This window comes from Pan troglodytes, chromosome 2 (genome assembly GCF_028858775.2).
Source record: "Pan troglodytes isolate AG18354 chromosome 2, NHGRI_mPanTro3-v2.0_pri, whole genome shotgun sequence".
In the NCBI taxonomy this organism is placed as follows: Eukaryota; Metazoa; Chordata; class Mammalia; order Primates; family Hominidae; genus Pan; species Pan troglodytes.
This window is the reverse complement of record NC_086015.1, coordinates 117,337,268-117,356,828: the sequence shown is the minus strand read 5'-3', so window position 1 is coordinate 117,356,828 and position 19,561 is coordinate 117,337,268. Positions and strand designations below refer to the sequence as shown.

The following is a 19,561-nucleotide window of genomic DNA, read 5'->3' as shown; positions in this document are numbered from 1 at the left end:
GGATCCTGGGAAATTACTGGGGTGAGGGGGGTAAATTGTCGACTTCTTCCTAGATTACCTCTTCAGAATAGCATTTAACTATTATTAACCTTAAACTAAGGTAGCTCTCTGGCAGTTTTTGAAATCTTGGCTTCCACTTTGACAGTTGTAAGGACCATTGTGTTCTGGATTATTCAGAAGATACAAGAACTGGTTACTTGCCTTTTAGTAGCTCTGATCCTAAAGCAATGATACACTTAAACCTGTGCTTTTCTTTTTAATGGTCTATATTTTATTTTACCTTTTCTTCCTTTCTTTCACTTTATCTTTTTGTAAAAATTACTTGCTGATTTTTAATATAAAAGTGAATATCCTCTTCAGGTTACTTAAGCAGTTTTCTTCAATAAAGTGGGATTGATAAAAGTATGAATTTCGGGATTATAACATTTCAGGTAAAAGGACCGACTGGGCAGATTTGTAAATGAGAGGGTTAGATGAGAAAAGATAAATATGTATATTTTACATATCCTACAACACCCACCCCAGGGCCTTAGGCATTGCTGAAATTCAGAGAAAGTTAATTGAATAAATACGTGAATGAATGGATTTAGCAAGAGAAAAGAGAATGTTAGGAAGATACTGAGGGAGCTTGGTAAATGTAGGGATATACTTACAAAGGTCCTGGAAATCAATAACAGGAGTTTGAATATCATACGGATAACAAAGATATGAAGGAAAAAGTAAAGTAGTCAAAGTGATTTTTTAAAAACGATAGACATATTTGATGGTGATATTTTGAACTGATAAGAGGTTGTAATTACTCAGTTATTAACCAACAAAAATTTGGTCAGAGTTTTGGCTTCAGGAAAACAGAAGGAAATGTAGTAGGGAGAAATGTAAGACTTGCAGTTAACATTTTGAGAAAAGTTAGCAAAGGACTTAGATTCTGCATTCTTCATGAGACAGATGGAATTAGTATTCCTCCTATATAATAACAGTTCAGATTTCAAAGAGAAAATAAGAAGAGAAACGAGTATTCAGGGAGTCATCTTGAGAAGACATAAGGAAAAAATACCATGATATATTTCCCAACAAATTAGAGACAAATAAGGTGTGTTTTCTAAAAAATGCTTAAATTGTATTGAAGTCCACTGTACAATCATATATATTTTAGATGGAACTGCCAAATATGAATGTTAGACACATACGCAGTTTTACAAAATTAGTGGCCAATCGAAAACAGATTACTTAGTTTTAAAATATTTGACATGGAAAAGCTGCAAAAATAGTGCAGAGTTTCTGAATAACCTTCACACAACTTTTCCCAATGTTAACATTTTACATAAGCATAGTATAATTATCAAAACTAGGAAATTAGCATTGGTACACTGCCATTAAATACCATTAACTAAACCATAGACCCTATGAGAATATCACCAGTTTTTCCACTAGTGTTCTTTCTCTGTTCCAGGACTCAATCCATAATTTCACACTGCATTTATTTATTACATCTCCTTAGTCTCCTCCAGTCTGTGACATTTCTTTAGTCTTTCCTTGTCTTTTATGACCTTGCCATTTCTGAAGAGAACTGGTCAGGTATTTTGTAGAATTGTCTCTCGTTTTGGGTTTTTTTATGTTTTCTCCCCCTTGCTTAAGGTTATGCATTTTTGGTAAGAATGCTATAAGATATGATACTGTGCCCTTCTCTGTATATCCTAACAAGGAGGACGTAATTACTGATGTTAACTTTGATCACTTGGTTAAGGGTGTGTGCTGAGTTTCTCCATTGTAGAGTTGCTGTTTTTCCTTCTCCTTGTCTTTCAGGAGATACTGTGAAGCTATGAAAATATTTTGTTTCTCTGTAAACTGTCACCCATTAAGGTTAACATCCATTGATGGCTCTTGCCTGCAACAATTGTTAATGTATTTGCCTAATGGTGATTTTGCGTTTCCCTCATTTCTTCTATACTTAATTGAAATTCTTCTAGAAGGAAAACAGTCCCTTCTCCTTCATCTATGTGTATATGTATGTATATGTGTATTTATGTATTCATTCATTTATGCAATTGTTTATTTTATTCAGTATGAGCTCATTGATATTTATTTTATTCTATGGGTCATAATCTAATATTGTTGTTGTTTACTTGCTTATTCAGATTGTTTCAACGTGTCTATTGGGAAACCTATCAAGTTGGCTCCTTTGTTCTTTCAACATGCTTCCATCCTATTTTGGACACTTTCTTTTTTGTTGGCACCACAAGATACTTTATGCTTATCTTGTGTTTTACCTGTCCTCACCCTAGAATCAACCACTTCTACATGGAACTTTGATTCCTTTTGTTGGAAAAACGGTCTTTAGAAACTAAGATCTAGGCACTAAGTGTGTTCACTGCTACTGGAGTGTCATTTTTTTCTAGGCCTTCTCAGCAGACAGAGCTAAAATATATATAAAATATATATAGATATATACATAGATATATGTGTGTATGTATGTATGTATACTAACATACATATACACACACATTATATTTATTTATGTCTATCTGTATACATATTAAAATCCATGAGTTCAGCAACACAAGGGTCATGTTATTCTCCTTTTCCTTATTTGTAACTGACTTCTGTATCTATGAATCTACATATATATGTATATATAAGTATATATAAAATAACTGTGAATTTATAATAATATTGTCAAGGATAATCCAGCACCACAGGTTTCAGTGTAGTCTTTCCATCTCGCTCACTTGTAACTTCTTTCTCTGACACTGAGAAACCTGGCTCTCAATATCTCTATTATATTTACTTATTAGGGTAATCCTAGTACACTATAAAAATAGTTTTAGAGGCCGGGCATGGTGGCTAAAGCCTGTAATTCCAGCACTTTGGGAGGCCAAAGCGGGCGGATCACGAGGTCAGGAGATCGAGACCATCCTGGCTAACACGGTGAAACCCCATCTCTACTAAAAATACAAAAAATTTGCCAGGCGTGGTGGCGGGCGCCTGTAGTCCCAGCTACTCGGGAGGCTGAGGCAGGAGAATGGCGTGAACCCGGGAGGCGGAGCTTGCAGTGAGCCGAGATCACGCCACTGCACTCCAGCCTGGGCGACAGAGCGAGACTCCGTCTCGATAAAAAAAAAAAATAACCCATACCACAGTGGGAATAAATTCACTAAAGCAAAATATTGTACAGTTATTTTTGGTTTTAGCTTTATAGTATTCAGTCAAAATATTGTTTTCCAGAGTTACTTAGGTGAGTTCTTTTCTTCCCCTCCCTTTTCAGTGTAATTATGTTATTCATTTGTAATATGGTTAGTAGATCTCTAGATTTTCCCCAGCGTATATGGGGATAACATGGTAAAAATACATCTACCAGCCTCCTCGGGCTCTTACATAGACTTGGTTGTAGATAGGACAGTTCTCCAGTAAAGGCCACAGGCATAGGCAAGCCTTCTGGGCTCATTATCTTGGTCCCAGTTAACGTTCAGCTCTAAAGGAGCCTAAAGCTGCCTTGAGTAATGAAACTTGGATACTCAGCAGCTTAGGTATGACCACAGGATGAAAACAGGAAAATGCCTAGCTGCCTTGCAGGGAGTGACTAGATAACTGGAAGCTCTTGTCAGCACCCTCAGAATGTTTCACTGGTACAAACCCTGTAGAAACAGCTGTGTAGAGTATTTGCAGGAAGACTTTAAAGAATCTGTTTTTAGGAGTTGCTATAGTTTAGGTTCCTTTAATTCCTGTAATTGTTTGTGCTTTAATTCTGGAATTTTTTTTTTTTTTTTTTTTTTTTTTTTTGAGACAAGAGTCTTGCCCTGTCACCCAGGCTGGAGTGCAATGGCACAATCTTGGCACACTGCAACCTCCACCTCCTAGGTTCAAGCAATTTTCCTGCCTCAGCTGGGATTACAGGCACACGCCACCACGCCCAGCTAATTTTTTGTATCTTTAGTAGAGACGGAGTTTCACCATGTTGGCCAGGCTGTTCTCAATCTCCTGACCTCGTGATCCGCCCACCTTGGCCTCCCAAAGCATTGGGATTACAGGCATGAGCACCACGCCCGGCCTAATTCTGGATTTTATTTGTTCCTCCCAGAGTATCTCTTAACATCTTATTTGGGCCACATTATTTAATAGGAGACTGAGAGAAACAGTGCAGGCTCTCTTATCAAAACACAAGTTCAGATGCAGCACTATTGATGCATCTTTTCTACACATTTCATGTCTTGTCAAAAACATTTGTTTTTTGTGTAGAAGCTTTCTACTTCCAGCCTATCCCATTTTCTCTTTGATCTTACAGTGAAATCTCTTGGGGGAGATTCAGCAATCCATGTGTCACTGCTAATTAGCAGAAACAACAAAGGATTAACTATAAAACTCTTATACTATTTGGAAAATGGCCTTCTTCATTCTCATCCAGTTCTGAAATATATTTTGGTTTTCTTAATAAGATTAGAAACTCTATGATCTTTGCTGCCTGTGAAAACTGAAGAGAAAGATAAAATATGGGTGACACTAACCTACATCTTAATTATTTGGGGGAAGGTTTTAGTTTGCTTATTTGGTTGGATTTTTCTGTTAAAGAATAAAATAATAATGATCCAAAGAAATCATCATTAAAGTTATGCTTGTGGCACAGCACCTTCCAAAAGTCCACCTCAAACTAAACCAAGGAAATGTAGGGATACTATATATGGAAAAGAAGCCTGGAGTTTTTCTCTGACAGAATGACGAAAACTGTAGTTAAATATCTCATTTATATACCATGATTCCTTTCCAAAGATCTTAGTTTTATCAAGACTGCCTACACACCACTGAGGCAAAACCATTTCTGAGCTGACACATAGCAACCATCCTCTCAGCAATGTTTTCTTATGTTAGGGGAGGGAAATAAAGGAAAAGCCTCTTTAGAAATAAAACGACAGAAAAAGAGAAATGCCAGCACACATACGAAGATTACTGGGATTCATATGGCAATAAACCCCTCTAGGTTTATTGCCAAGGGCAATGTGTGGTATATGTCTTGGGAGGGGTTTAAAGCATTATTATATTTTACTTTATGTAGCTAACTCTGTAGGAATTTTCCATCTAAAATGTTATCAGTTTTGGTAAAGAAATTGTTTGTTATGTTCTTTCTTTCCTGACCCTGTAAGTAACCCAGATGTCCCATTCTCACAGAGGGGACAGTGAGGGCCAATTTACCTAAATATTGTGCTAGTGTTTTGCATTTCAAAGTTCCATGAAGTCTTTTTTATTACAAAGGTCCCTATTTTTAAATGTATTTTTTTTTGTCTTTCAAAAAAAGTACTGATTACATTTTGATTTTTAAAAATTGAAAAAAGAGACTTTGGCACAAATGAAGCCCATTCCCTAAAATTGTATAGAGTAGAATATTTCCCCCCTAAACACTAGACATTTCAGATGAATATTATAAGGATCTTGAGAGCCATGTGGGTGAGGAATGAAAGACATCACGTCATTGTCTTACTATCACAGTATCCTGGAGGTGAATCAAGCATTTGTCTGATATATTCTGAAGTAAGCTATGTTCTTGGCATAGTTTGTGTTTATGTGTGTGGCCAAGGATGAAGGGTGGGCAGGTAACAGGGGTTTTGGTAGAGATGGGGAAGAAGGTCTCTAAGGGACATGAAGAAAGAAGGCAAAGAGAAGGTGATAGGGAGCCGTAGGTCTGCCTTTTCTCCAGACTTGAGGTCACGAGAACTCATGAGTGTTCAGGTGATAGGCTGCACTGTGGTCATTCTTCTGTAAAGAACCCAGAGAATTTTACTGGTTAAGCATTTACTATTTGGTGAGACTAAGGAATTGCTTCTTGAAATTCTATTTCTAGAGTGAAACAATGTAACTATTAGATAATTACAGCAATATTATCAACTGAAACTTTTTAGCAGAATTAAGAACTTATAAAATGGCCTTATGTAAGGGGTACATATTGACACATTTATGGATAACATGATACAATATGCGGTATCTGTGATTTTTAAATACTTCAGAAAAAAAGTTGGTGGGGGGAGAGATGAAATAAGATTGGCAGAATGTTGATAATTTTTGAAGTTGGGTAAAGGTTTATTCTGTGTTTCTGCTTTTAGAACAGTGATAGGGTTTGGGTTTTTTTTTTTTTTTTTTTTTTTGGTAAGTTGAAATGAGGAAGGAGAAAAAAATTTAATATAGAAGTAAAATGAGCATCACGTATTCCAGGATATAACAGACGTAGTTTTTTTGTCTATAGCCGGGGTAGCATTTCACATGGCAGTGGTTGTCAAAGTTTAGGCCTCTAGGCTTTTCCATGGAACCCAGCAGCAAGTTCAGGTCTTAGCACTGTGTTCTGGGAACTGAATGTATTTTCTCTAATGCTATTAGTTATGAGCATATATAGTTGGGGTTGGAGGTTACCATGATTTCCTCTCTTTTCTTTGGGGTAAAATTACGAAAATCAGGAATAGGATTGGTCATGGGGTATTGCTTTTCCATTGCAGAATTCAATACTGCACTTCCTACTGGAGATTTATTTTGCCATGACAAAGATCCTCATTTTTTTAAATTATACTTTAAGTTTTAGGGTACATGTGCACAACGTGCAGGTTTGTTACCTATGTATATATGTGCCATGTTGGTGTGCTGCACCCATTAACTCGTCATTTAACATTAGGTATATCTCCTAATGCTATCCCTCCTCGCTCCCCCCACCCCACAACAGCCCCTGGTGTGTGATGTTCCCCTTCCTGTGTCCATGTGTTCTCATTGTTCAATTCCCATCTATGAGTGAGAACATGCGGTGTTTGGTTTTTTGTCCTTGCGATAGTTTGCTGAGAATGATGGTTTCCAGCTTCATCTGTGTCCCTACAAAGGACATGAACTCATCATTTTTTATGGCTGCATAGTATTCCATGGTGTATATGTGCCACATTTTCTTAATCCAGTCTATCATTGTTGGACATTTGGGTTGGTTCCAAGTCTTTGCTATTGTGAATAGTGCCGCAATAAACCTACATGTGCATGTGTCTTTATAGCAGCATGATTTATAATCCTTTGGGTATATACCCAGTAATGGGATGGGTGGGTCAAATGGTATTTCTAGTTCTAGATCCCTGAGGAATCGCCACACTGACTTCCACAACGGTTGAACTAGTTTACAGTCCCACCAACAGTGTAAAAGTATTCCTATTTCTCCACATCCTCTCCAGCACCTGTTGTTTCCTGACTTTTTAATAATCGCCATTCTAACTGGTGTGAGATGGTATTTCATTGTGGTATTGATTTGCATTTCTCTGATGGCCAGTGATGATGAGCATTTTTTCATGTGTCTTTTGGCTGCATAAATGTCTTCTTTTGAGAAGTGTTCAAATCCTTCGCCCACTTGTTGATGGGGTTGTATTTTTTTTCTTGTAAATTTGTTTGAGTTCATTGTAGATTCTGGATATTAGCCCTTTGTCAGATGAGTAGATTGCAAAAATTTTCTCCCATTCTGTAGGTTGCCTGTTCACTCTGATGGTAGTTTCTTTTGCTGTGCAGAAGCTCTTTAGTTTAATTAGATCCCATTTGTCAATTTTGACTTTTGTTGCCATTGCTTTTGGTGTTTTAGACATGAAGTCCTTGCCCATGCCTATGTCCTGAATGGTATTGCCTAGGTTTTCTGCTAGGGTTTTTATGGTTTTAGGGCTAACATTTAAGTCTTTAATCCATCTTGAATTAATTTTTGTATAAGGTGTAAGGAAGCGATCCATTTTCAGCTTTCTCCATATGGCTAGCCAGTTTTCCCAGCACCATTTATTAAATAGGGAATCCTTTCCCCATTGCTTTTGTCAGGTTTGTCAAAGATCAGATAGTTGTACATATGTGGCATTATTTCTGAGGGCTCTGTTCTGTTCCATTGGTCTATATCTCTGTTTTGGTACCAGTACCATGCTGTTTTGGTTACTGTAGCCTTGTAGTATAGTTTGAAGTCAGGTAGTGAGATGCCTCCAGCTTTGTTCTTTTGGCTTAGGATTGACTTGGCAATGCGGGCTCTTTTTTGGTTCCATATGAACTTTAAAGTAGTTTTTTCCAATTCTGTGAAGAAAGTCATTGGTAGCTTGATGGGGATAGCACTGAATCTATAAATTACCTTGGGCAGTATGGCCATTTTCACAATATTGATTCTTTCTACCCATGATCATGGAATGTTCTTCCATTTGTTTGTATCCTCTTTTATTTCATTGAGCAGTGGTTTGTAGTTCTCCTTGAAGAGGTCCTTCACATCCCTTGTAAGTTGGATTCCTAGGTATTTTATTCTCTTTGAAGCAAATGTGAATGGGAGTTCACTCATGATTTGGCTCTCTGTTTGTCTCTTATTGGTGTATAACAATGCTTATGGTTTTTGCACATTGATTTTGTATCCTGAGACTTTGCTGAAGTTGCTTATCAGCTTAAGGAGATTTTGGGCTGAGACGATGGGGTTTTCTAGATATACAATCATGTCATCTGCAAACAGGGACAATTTGACTTCCTCTTTTCCTAATTGAATACCCTTTATTTCCTTCTCCTGCCTGATTGCCCTGGCCAGAACTTCCAACACTATGTTGAAAGGATCCCCATTTTTTATTAATTTTTTTTCTCCTTCCTCATTTCAACTTAAAACTACCTCTCTAATCCCCAGGGACTTCATAGCATCTGTGGGGTCTCCTGCCCAGCCACAGTAGCCCACAAAGGAAAAGAGAAGTTGAGGATTGCTCCCTTTTGTAGCAATAGAGTTTCTCTTCTTTTGGCCTGAGAACAGCAAGGAGTCACTTAGGGGCCTGGGTGTAGAATGTAGCTTTCTTCCTGACATTCCAGCCTTTGCCAACTTCCCTAGACCATTAGTTGCACCAAAGTTAGTTCCATTCAGCAAAAATAAATTGTAAACTTGTTGACATTTTTGTCCTCTTAACAATTCATTGTTTATTTTTCCATGACGGAGAATTTTGATGCAATTATCACTGAGCTTTCTGACAAAAGAGAAATAGCTGAGGAATTTTGATGAGTTACCCACTTCATTAATCAGAACAAGCATCTCTAGTGACAGGGTTAGAATTACAATGAAGATTAGATAGCAAATTGCTGTTCCACCTAACGTCAATCATTCCTAGTGACAGTAGTGTGATTACACTTCAGGGAAGAGCTTTTCTGGCTAACAGAACGAGGGCAACTCCAGTGCAGGTAATAAATTTAGCAGAGCGAGCTGTCATTTCTTCTCTTCAGTGGAATCCTTAACAACCAAATGATGTATTGTGGAAGATTTTGTGGGGAGGACACCATTTCACTTTAAAAGTTTCTAAATTTCACCAGGTAGTATTTTATTTTAGAAATTATTATAGATAGGTACTTAGGAACAGTTCTTCCTTCAGTGACTTTCTGTATTTTATTTACCTATATCAAGCCTTAATTATTACCACAACTATGATAAAGAGATGATGGAAGTTAGGAAAAGAATGCCTGACTATATTTGAAAATCTAACAGAAATAAAAACATGGTACAAAAATAAATGAACTAGGAAATAAATGGAGGGAAATCAGACTAGTTACCTGGCTAGTTAAAACTTAAGTTCTCCTGGCTTAAACAGAACAACCCAGTTGTGGTTTTAAATCATACATCTTGTTTTAAAAAGCAAAGGGATAGAGCACTATTGTAGTTCCAAAGTATAGAAAAGTAACGAGGAGAAGCAGGCCTGGGAGTATCAGGAAGTAAGCTGGGGGGAGGGAGGAATAGAAAGAATAAATAGTTCAGGTCTGTGGAAGTATGCCACCCTTCTAAATAAAAACAGAACTAGCAACTTTTTCCAGAGAAGACGGAACTGAGTATATTCCTTTCCCAAATATTTTCTTCGAACACATTTATGGGACTCCTGTATACCTGGATAATGTTTGCTATGAATCAAGAATAACTAAGCAGCTATTCTTGATTCACACTTTTTTTTTAATTTAAATTTTAATGGGATTGGTTTTTTTGAGCAGGCAGGGAAAAAACCAATAGCAAGTCAATTTCAAGAAAGTAGTTGCCATACAGGTTTGTCACTTTGCTCTTGTTAGCTTCTGTGTGGTGAACCTGAATTATAGGCCTTTAAAACTGATCATTTTGGTCTCAAAGTCTCAACATAAGTATTTTTAAAGAAACATATTGACTATAGAATTTATAAACTCAAAATTTCCCCTCCTACATTCAGATATGTTCCTAACCAATGCTTTTCTACCACGGTAAGTTATGTATACAGTTTTCTTTCACTATAAAAGCAGCAAAAAATGTGCCTTTCTTTTTCAGGAGAGATGTTTTTGCCTAATAGATTAGAGTCATCAGGATGCTGGAATGTTTCAGTTTCAGCCTTAGGTGTAACACTAACTCTTTACTTGTGATTTTAGTCATTAAACCTTTCTCTACTTGAAGTTTTAGCTTGGTGAAGTAAATCATAATAATATCTACAATCTTTATTTTATAATGATGGTTTACAAATCAATAAAAATAGTACACGTAAGATGCTTTGAACTTTACAAAGAAAAGGATTGTCCGAATCAAAGGATACTATTAATAGTGTTATTATTATCAAGATGGATTATGTTTGTACTATTTCATCATTTGAAATAATCCTGAAGTTAAAATTAGAGATAGCTACACATAGAATATTTTACCAAGTCATTCAAGAGGAATCTCTTAAGGGGATTTGGTAAACAGACACAGAACATTTTCTTTCAATCATGGCACACAAGTTAACACCATTTTTTTTCATGCTGTATTTTGTGGAACAGGTAAACAAATGATGCAAAAGGCATACCCCTCAACCTGGCCAGCTGTATCTCTTCTCCCTATTACAACTGAAAGAGTATCCAGTATTCAGCAAATCTCCTTTCCTTCCTCTCTCCCTTCCTCCCTTTCATCCTCTCCAAAAGATCTAAGGTGAAGGTCTAGAACATGTGCCTTATTTGACATATGGAGAGGGCTTTTTAAAGTTTGCCATGGTTTCTCCTAATGAGAAATTATAATGAAGAATATTGTTTAGTTTGTCTAAACAAGAATATAAACTAATACCCTGTTTGGAAAACATTTCTGGCCAAATAGACAATTTCTAAGAATTCTAGTAGATGCTCTCTTATGTTATTGGTCTTTTCATTGATACATCCTCTTTCCCTGTAACCTCTTAGAAGTAGGGGTCATATCAAACAATTTTGTGCAGAGTCCCCAAATTGAAACACAGTGATGGTTGCTTAGCAAATGCTGAAATGAAGAAAGTTAAGTATTTTTATAGAGAAAGAAGCAGTAAATATTTGCCTGATAAATCTGGCAAATCCTTGAAACTGGCAAATCCCCCATACTTCCCACAAAGTCACTTTCTATGAGGTTAGTTTTTGTTTTAATGCTCCCCACACTCAGTGCCACTGTCAGATTTACCATTCCCATTTATGAGACCTATTCCCTTCTCTCAGGAGGCTCACAGTCTAGGGGAGAAAAGTAAACTGGTGATTACAATATAGTGTGTTGGGTGTTTTGGCTGAAGAAAGCATAGATTGTTATAGGAACACAGTGGATGGGCAGTTACATTTGGGTAGAGGGATTGGTAACAGGAGGGCTTCCTGAGAGAGGTGACTACTGTAGTTAGGCAGAAAGAAGGCAGAAAAGAGGGACAGAGAAATTAGTATTAGGTTGGTGCAAAAGTTACTGCAGTTTTTGGCTATGAAAAGCAATGGCAAAAACCGCAATTACTTTTGCACCAACTTAATATGAACATAGGAAAGTATGAAATGGCATGGTTGGTGTCAAGGCCAAAAGCTGAAAGTAATTTGATCTAGAAGGAATGTAAAGTTTGCTGAAAAGAGAGAAGATATAAGCAAGGACTAGGTCTCAGTGATTTTCTTAGACTAGGATCATGAGTAAAGTACTGCTTTGGGGACATCCTTAGGATCAGTAGACCTTGTCTAATTTGCTGTCAAGTGCATGTAGTGGAAGATTATAGGCAGCCTGAACATCTAGTCTTTCTAGACTCACCAAAGCCCTAAAGTGGTCAGTGGTAGTAGCCCAGCTGATTTTGTTGTTTATAGCTGTCTTATTCTCAGGGACCAGAGACTCCATCCCATCTTCATGGAATCTCCCCCGTTCACTTGTGTGGACACTAGTGTGTCAGAAACGGTAATGAATTAAATGGTTGGTATTTTGAGCTCCAAGACACCTGGCAGGGGGAGTCATGTTGGAAACAAGTTTTCAAGCTTCTCAAACAAGCCCCTTGGTTCATGTCGTAGATGTGACTTATTCCAGCTCCCCGTGGGACTGGTGGCTTACAATGACAATGAAGTATTTTAGTTTAAGTTGTGAGGCTGAGAATGCCTCATTTGCATGATTGAATATTCCTTGTCATTATTAGCATAAAGGAATTGTGCTTTGTCTCTTCCTTTCCATTAAGACAACAGTTCCTGTATTTGTTTTTAAAAGTGTGAGGGGAAAATCTGAGGAGAGGGCTGTCAGTGTTAGATATTAGAAACACTAGCGCTGATGGGTGGTGATTTTCCTAATATTTCCACTGCAGTGTCAAAAACGGTATTTCGCTGCCTGGCACAAGCTGATTCTTGATCATAGGATTAAGCTGGGGAAAGCTGGGACCCTGTCTGACTGGAAGATTCGGCTGAAGGTCCTGCGGGCCTGGAGAGACTACACAAGATTCCAGAAGTTGGAGCGGGAGACTCAAGCCTTGGAAAATGATCTTAGGGAAGAAAACAGGTATCGTTATTTGTATTGTGAAAATCTAGTATGTTTATCTAGGATACTTCCCTCCTGAAGAATCCACAAATAAACTTTACACATGCCAACTAGAATAATCTTAACCACTTATGAAATATGGTAATCACAGTTTTTCTATGTTACATCTCAAACTAGAAAATTTTACTGAAAATTATAAGTAAACAAAATTATTTAAATGTGCTAGCCGGGAGCAGTGGGGTGTGCCTGTAATTCCAGCTACTCAGAAGGCTAAGGCAGAAGGATCACTCGAGCCTAGGAGTTCAAGACCAGCCTGGGGAACATAGTGAGATCCTGTCTCCAATAAAATAAAATAAAATAAAATAAAATAAAATATACATTGTACATGATCTTCTTTCTTTAATGGAAGCAAGTATTAGGATTTTCCCATGCGTTCTGGTGTAGTAGCATTGTACCCTGGACCATCTTACAATTCAAAAGAGGGTGTTTGGCTTATATGCCAATAATTCTCATTCATAGAAATCACTGTCTGCACATAAAATGTTAATTAAGGACACAGAGAACATCCATCTGGGAGGGCCAACCTGCCAGAGTGATTCCTCCCACTCTACCATCTTTTGTTCCACACCTTATTTAGAGGTTTTTTGACACCTTTATAACAGCTCCTTCTTATGTTTGTGAATGACACAGAATTCTGCCTTCAAATGAGGCTTTCTTTATTCCATCATCTTAAAATCAAATAATTTTCTTATTATTATTTACAAGTTCAAGTTTGCATTCTTGAATCAAAATCACAGATGTAAAAGGAACCATTTGGTTGTTTGTTTTGCTTTATTTCTTCTAAAAAAAAAGTGATAAATGATGTGCAGAACGTGCAGGTTTGTTATATAGGTATACGTATGCCATGGTGGTTTGCTGCACCTATTGACCCATCCTCTAAGTTTCCTCCCCTCATCCTCCACCCCTCAACAGGCCCTGGTGTGTGCTGTTCCCCTCTGTGTGTCCATGTGAAGGAACCATTTGTTTACTTAGGGGTTGGGGAGAAATTCATGTTTTTATAAGTAATCACTTCTCTACTGGCAGTTCTGTCATTCATTCAGGATGAAAAATCACATGAATGATAAATGTAAGTATTGTTACATAGAAGGGCATGGTGCCTCTTAAAGTTGTGCAATCCTGTGATAGCATCAGGCCTGGAGACTGGTGCATGGCCCCTTGTCCTCAAAGAACTCACAGTTGAATGGGCAAAACAACATCTAGAGACTGTATAGGTGTTGAGGAGTATTGTAAACTGAATAATACATCTCCATCTGCTGCTGAGAACGTGGCAAGAATGTGTAGCTGTGGCTAAGGAGATTCCTAAAGAGTGCCAGGAAAGGCATTATCAAGAAGATGGGCCTTGAGCTGAGCTTTTCATGGTCAATAGGATGTTCCTAGGTAGAGATGGGGAGACTGGGATGATGGCATGAAGCATAGCCATCTGGATTGACTGGAGATTATCAAGCATGTGGTTGTCAAGTACGTCAACTTCTGAATGGCCTTGAATGCCAGGACATGGAGTTAAGGTAGTCTTTGGTTTAAAAAAAAAAAAAAAAAAAAAAAGTGAATCCTTGAAGGTTTTTTAAGCAGGAGGGTGACCTAGTCAATCTCCCTTTCCTATGATATGCTGGGAGAAATCTTTGGTGAAAAAAATAGAGGCCAACACAGAAAACTCTCCCATAGTTTGTTTCTAAAATCTCAGGACCTAGTGATTGATACAAGGAATTAGGATGATAGCTTACTCAGAAAGGAATAGCTGGCAGGATTTGTTGGATAAAGAAGGGAAACGGGTTGTAAAGTGGATGCAATGTGAGTGCAGGCATAAAATGAGTGGACACTTGGATGTTGAAGTTAAAAGTGGCCTATGAGATTTACATGCTAGAAGAAACTTGTATAAGGACAATCTGGAAAATTTAAGATTCCGTTCCAATTAAACTTTAAATATAAAAGCACTAAATAGGGATTTCATAATAGTATAATGTGCCAATTTTTTAAAAAAGATCTTCTCAGAACTTTTTCTTGTATCTGTGAATTATTTTCAGGTGACTATTTTTAAATGTTTAGAATGGATACTAAACATTTTTTAACTGCCAGAGTTAGAAAACATTTAACTTACAATAATTTTTTACTATAAAGCTTTAGAGCAAAAAAAATCCCAGAGCAGGAAGGCACCTCAAGGATCATCTGATCCAGCCCCTCGTTTTACAGATGATAAAAGTAAGGCCCAGAGACAGTAAATGACTCAAGGTCACAAAGCAAAGAGCAGCCTCAATGGACACCAAATCCATACTTGTTGAATAATAAGCAAGTCAGGGAACAAATGAAGAACTCAGTTGCTTCCTCTCCTGCAATTTAACTTGATAGGGTTTTGAAGCATTCTTTCTAGACAGCTCAGGGATAGGAGAGAGCATTTATTATCGTGGTTACTCATTATAGAAACTTAGCTCTGACCAGATTGACAAAACACAGGTAATTCTGTGGTTCACTCACCTGGACATTGAAATTACTTATTATGTTCGTTATTTAAATGTCAGTTGTTTTCCTCATCCTCTAGCTCACCTCACTGACGTGTGTGTTTGCCACCTCGATTTCCGCTCACTGGCCTGTCCGCCATGAAGGGCCCAGACTTGTGGGCTTTTTTCTTTTGCCCCTTTTCTTTCTGTTCTTCCCACTTTCTCTCTGAAGCAACCACAAATCTCTCTCTTTTTATTTGTAATTTAGCAACCATCTTTCCTTGTTGAGCCTGTGCTGAGTCTCACTTGCAGTCCAAGGAGTCATCCACTTATTTCTTCTAAAAATGCATCTTGCTTTTCCTAATAGGAATTGTGGTTACTCTGTTTTTGTTCATGTTTATTATTTTAAGAGAAGTTATGGCAATAATGTTACAAAATTTCCTTACAATATTGTGATGCAGCTTCAACATGAACAAATATTTCCAAACCCTGAGGATTCACTTAGTAATACAGCAAAATTCTAGTATACACACTAAATTAGACCATTTGACATGGTGGTATTGAAATTTGAACTGTATATTCAATTTCCTTAGTGTGTTCATTTTTGAAAGTTGGTTCCAGATCTTCCATTCCTCCTCTCCCCCTTTCTGTCTGCATTTACAGCTAGCCCCAGACAAAATTGGGAAGAAACATGGTTTGTTTTCAACATCTGCACCAAAATCTCATAAATCACTACTTAAAAACTTACTCATGTAAGTGAATACCACCTCTACCCCAATAACTATGGATAAATTAAAATAAAAATTTTAGAAAAATCTTCTGCCAGTCCTTCCTGAGCCCTGCTTCCCAGATTTCTCAATTCTGTCCTGGGCCGCATCTCTGCCCTTCTCTGTATTAACCTCCACAGTCTTTAATCCTGCCCTCTCTTGCACCAGTGCTCTGGGCCTTTCCTGGAACATGCTTTTACCTCTTCCCTTTGTCCCTCAAGCCCTTCGTTCTTTGTTACTGTAATTCTCATTTGATATGTTATCCCTCCCGGGACATTTTTTTTTTTATTTTAACAGGCACTGTCTGGAAACAGTGCCCAAAGTGGGAGTGACAGAGATTTGAGGGTACTGTGGCAGGCCAGTGAAAAAAACTGGCCCTTTGGCATTCTTCAGACCATCTCATTCGTTTGGTCATTCATTCGTTCATACTGTTTGATTGGGATAAATTCATTCAGTCAACCAGCTTTACTGATGTTTAGTGTATACTAGATCCTCTCCTAAGTCCTGGGGATAGGATGGGGGAACAAAATTATTAAACATTATTGCCTTCTAGGAGTTTTTTATCTAAATGGGGAAGTTAAAATTGTACCCAAATATTTAACACAATTGCAACAGAAGACACCATAAGATAAATACTTAGGAGGGACATACACATGAATGACATCCTTCATTATGATTCCCTGGAGAGCTTTCTAGAAATAGAAATTCATGGGTCCCACCTCCATTATGATCCCCTGGGGAGCTTTCTAGAAATAGAAATTCATGGGACCCACCTTCTGAAAGAGGCAGAATGTGGCTAAGTAGAAAAGGGCATTTTTTAATTTGGATAAGAACTAGTAAACTAGTACATAGGCAGTCTTGTGTAGGAACAGGTCAGGGTGAACCCACCAGGCTCACCTGGAGGTGGGGAGGAGAAGTGAGGCTGAATTGAAAATAGGCCGTCAGATATTCTCATTTCCAGTACTCCGGATTTCAGTGTTCTTTTGGAAATCATTTACGGAGTGTTCCTGTTAATCATGTTCAATTGTCCTTCCCTCTGCTCACGTGGGTATGCAGGTGAGCAGCCAGAAGCCGCATGGTATCTTCACCTGGTAAAGCTCCTGATCTCTTTGTCACACAGGCAGAGGACAAGGCTTTCATAGCCTGGCTCGCTTTAAAACTTTAAAACTTTTTAAAACAGTTTTTATCTTCCATTTTGTCCCTGGGGGTACCTGGCACATGATTGAACGCATGAGCTTATTCATTCCTATTCCAGCTAAACCTGCTCATCCCAAATGTAACTGTTCATGTCACTGCTTTTTTATGTTCTGCATCAGATTACAGCACTCAATCAGATCACCAGCTTGTGATTATGTATCATTTTTCATTTGCTTTTAAAACGTTCAAGACACTTTGCAGATATCTAGTAGTCTTGTCCTAAGACAGTGGGTATTACCTTACATGTGAATTTTGTTCTATATTTTCAGGGTTGTTTTAAATTGAATTAGATTCTCAGGAAAAAAACTCTTGTAGGATAGGCAGCATAATAGGGCTTACTGACACTGTTTTTGAGGATGAATCTGGGGCTTAGAAACTCAGTTGCTATCCCAGTGTCCCATGTCTAGTTAGCGTTCTTCTTCTGACTTGTAAGTTCCAAAACATGCACCAGTCACCCAGTATCATTGAGTGTTCATCCTGGGCAGCAAGGTTCATACTTAAATTCCTATTCAAACCTTTTGTATTTTATATTCTTAGATGAGCAGAGACTGCCTTTCTCTGCATGCAGTTATATATCATTGTGATGATCAATTTATATACTCTGGCTAGAAATTCCCTGATTTCAGATTGCAAGGAAATCGGGATAGGCTATTTTTCATAAGGGAACTCTGCCCTTCCATTTATGATTATCTGGCACCTATGTCTGAAACCATTTCTTTAGGTGAGCATACCAAAGTAAGTTGCATCTGACTAAGGTTTAAGAAATTTAAGTGATTTTTCGCTTTTAGAAATATTTATGTTTTAGTGTTATCTTTTAGAAAGTATAGAAATTGGCTTATATGCAACATTGTCACTCTGCTGAAGTGAGCTACAAGAGAACAGTAGTGGAACTATCCTTGTCTCTGGATCTCTAGCTTCTGTGCTTCTGCCTTTCTGCCTCAAACCACAAATACAGATATCGTAACTACATTTTCTGTTTTTTCTTTTTTACTTTTTTTTTTTCTTTGACACAGGGTCTCACTCTGTTGCCCAGGCTGGAGTGCAGTGGCACAATCTCGGCTCACTGCAATTTCCACTTCCCAGGCTCAGGTGATCCTCCCACTTCAGCCTCCCAAGTAGCTGGGACTACAGGCACTCACCACCACGCCCAGCTAATTTTTATATTTTTTGTAGAGATGAAGTTTCACTATGTGGCCCGAGTCTCAAACTCCTGGGCTCAAGTGATCCACTCACCTCGGCCTCCCAAATTCCTGTGATTACAGGCATCAGCCACTGCGCCTGGCCAACTACATTTTCATATCCCCGCACAACCATTATAGAGTGGGCTTTAAGCCCTATATTGAACATGCATTTTTTTACTCATTTTCTTACTTTTTTAGTCTTGTTATAGTTACAGAAGTGTTTCTCTCTTTGCCTTTTCATAACGTCCAAATAATCTCCTTGACAGTCAAAACCCCAGTGCTGCTTTTGGCTGTTTGTGCTGTAAAAACAGGAAATTAATACATCAGGTAAATTTCACACTCCTCCTTCCAGAGCAGATTGATGGAAATTGAATTTCACATTAATCAGACACAGCAATGTACATCTTCTATTCTGTAGAAATTTATGATTTTTACTCACTTGAATAAAGTGTTACAGGTTTTTTTTGTTCACTATTTATACACTGATTTTTGGAGCTTTGTTCTTACCTGTGTTGCTATCTGATTTATTGTTATTTCTTCTAAAATTTTTATTTCAAGATTATTCAGTCTCAGATATTTGTTTTCATAAAAGTAAAACATACATAAATGTTTATTACCACCTATATTATACTTTTATTACAAAAACCATCAGTGAGTGAATTTCTAAGTATTTATTGAGTACCTATCAATGCATTAGAAGGAAACACTTAAATATAATGAAATATGCTGTTAGCAGGGTTGCTTATTTTTAAAAGAAATATAGAATAGATTAGAAATATCAGAGTATATCTCTTGTGGTAAGGGTAAATATTATTTGGTGAAACTTTTACACACACACACACACACGTATATTGAGTCACAATGTGACATTTTTTCTTACTGTAGGTTGCAGTCAAAAAAAGGTTTAAAAGTCTTATAAACATTTAAGAACTGTAGAAATGGTCTCCTGACTCACTGAGTTAAGAACTTTATGATTTGCTTAATATGACCCCAAAGAGTCCATGAGGAGACTTAAGCATTATGTATGTTTAACAGAAATGGATATGGAGAACTTATATGAGTTACCTTTCCAAGATACAATCCAGTGTGTGTCTAAACAGTGTATTTTGAACCTCAAAGCTGATCCCTGATACTACATAATAAGTTCCACACTCACAGCTAAGTTCTTCAGGATAATAACCATTCACTTATAGATAGATCTCAGACCTCTATGTTTGAATTCTCAACTGACTG

General features: G+C 37.5%; 1 protein-coding gene across 11 annotated transcripts in view; it reads left to right on the top strand.

The window, feature by feature from the left end:
* The window catches only part of CCDC191 (coiled-coil domain containing 191), a 91,883-nt gene that overhangs the window by 24,645 nt on the left and 47,677 nt on the right, over positions 1-19,561 (top strand). For all 11 annotated transcript variants that reach the window (XM_016941686.4, XM_063807018.1, XM_009446178.5 and 8 more), the window contains one exon: positions 12,522-12,712. In XM_016941686.4, the coding sequence (XP_016797175.1) occupies positions 12,522-12,712 (191 nt within the window). The remainder of the gene's footprint in view (positions 1-12,521; positions 12,713-19,561) is intronic.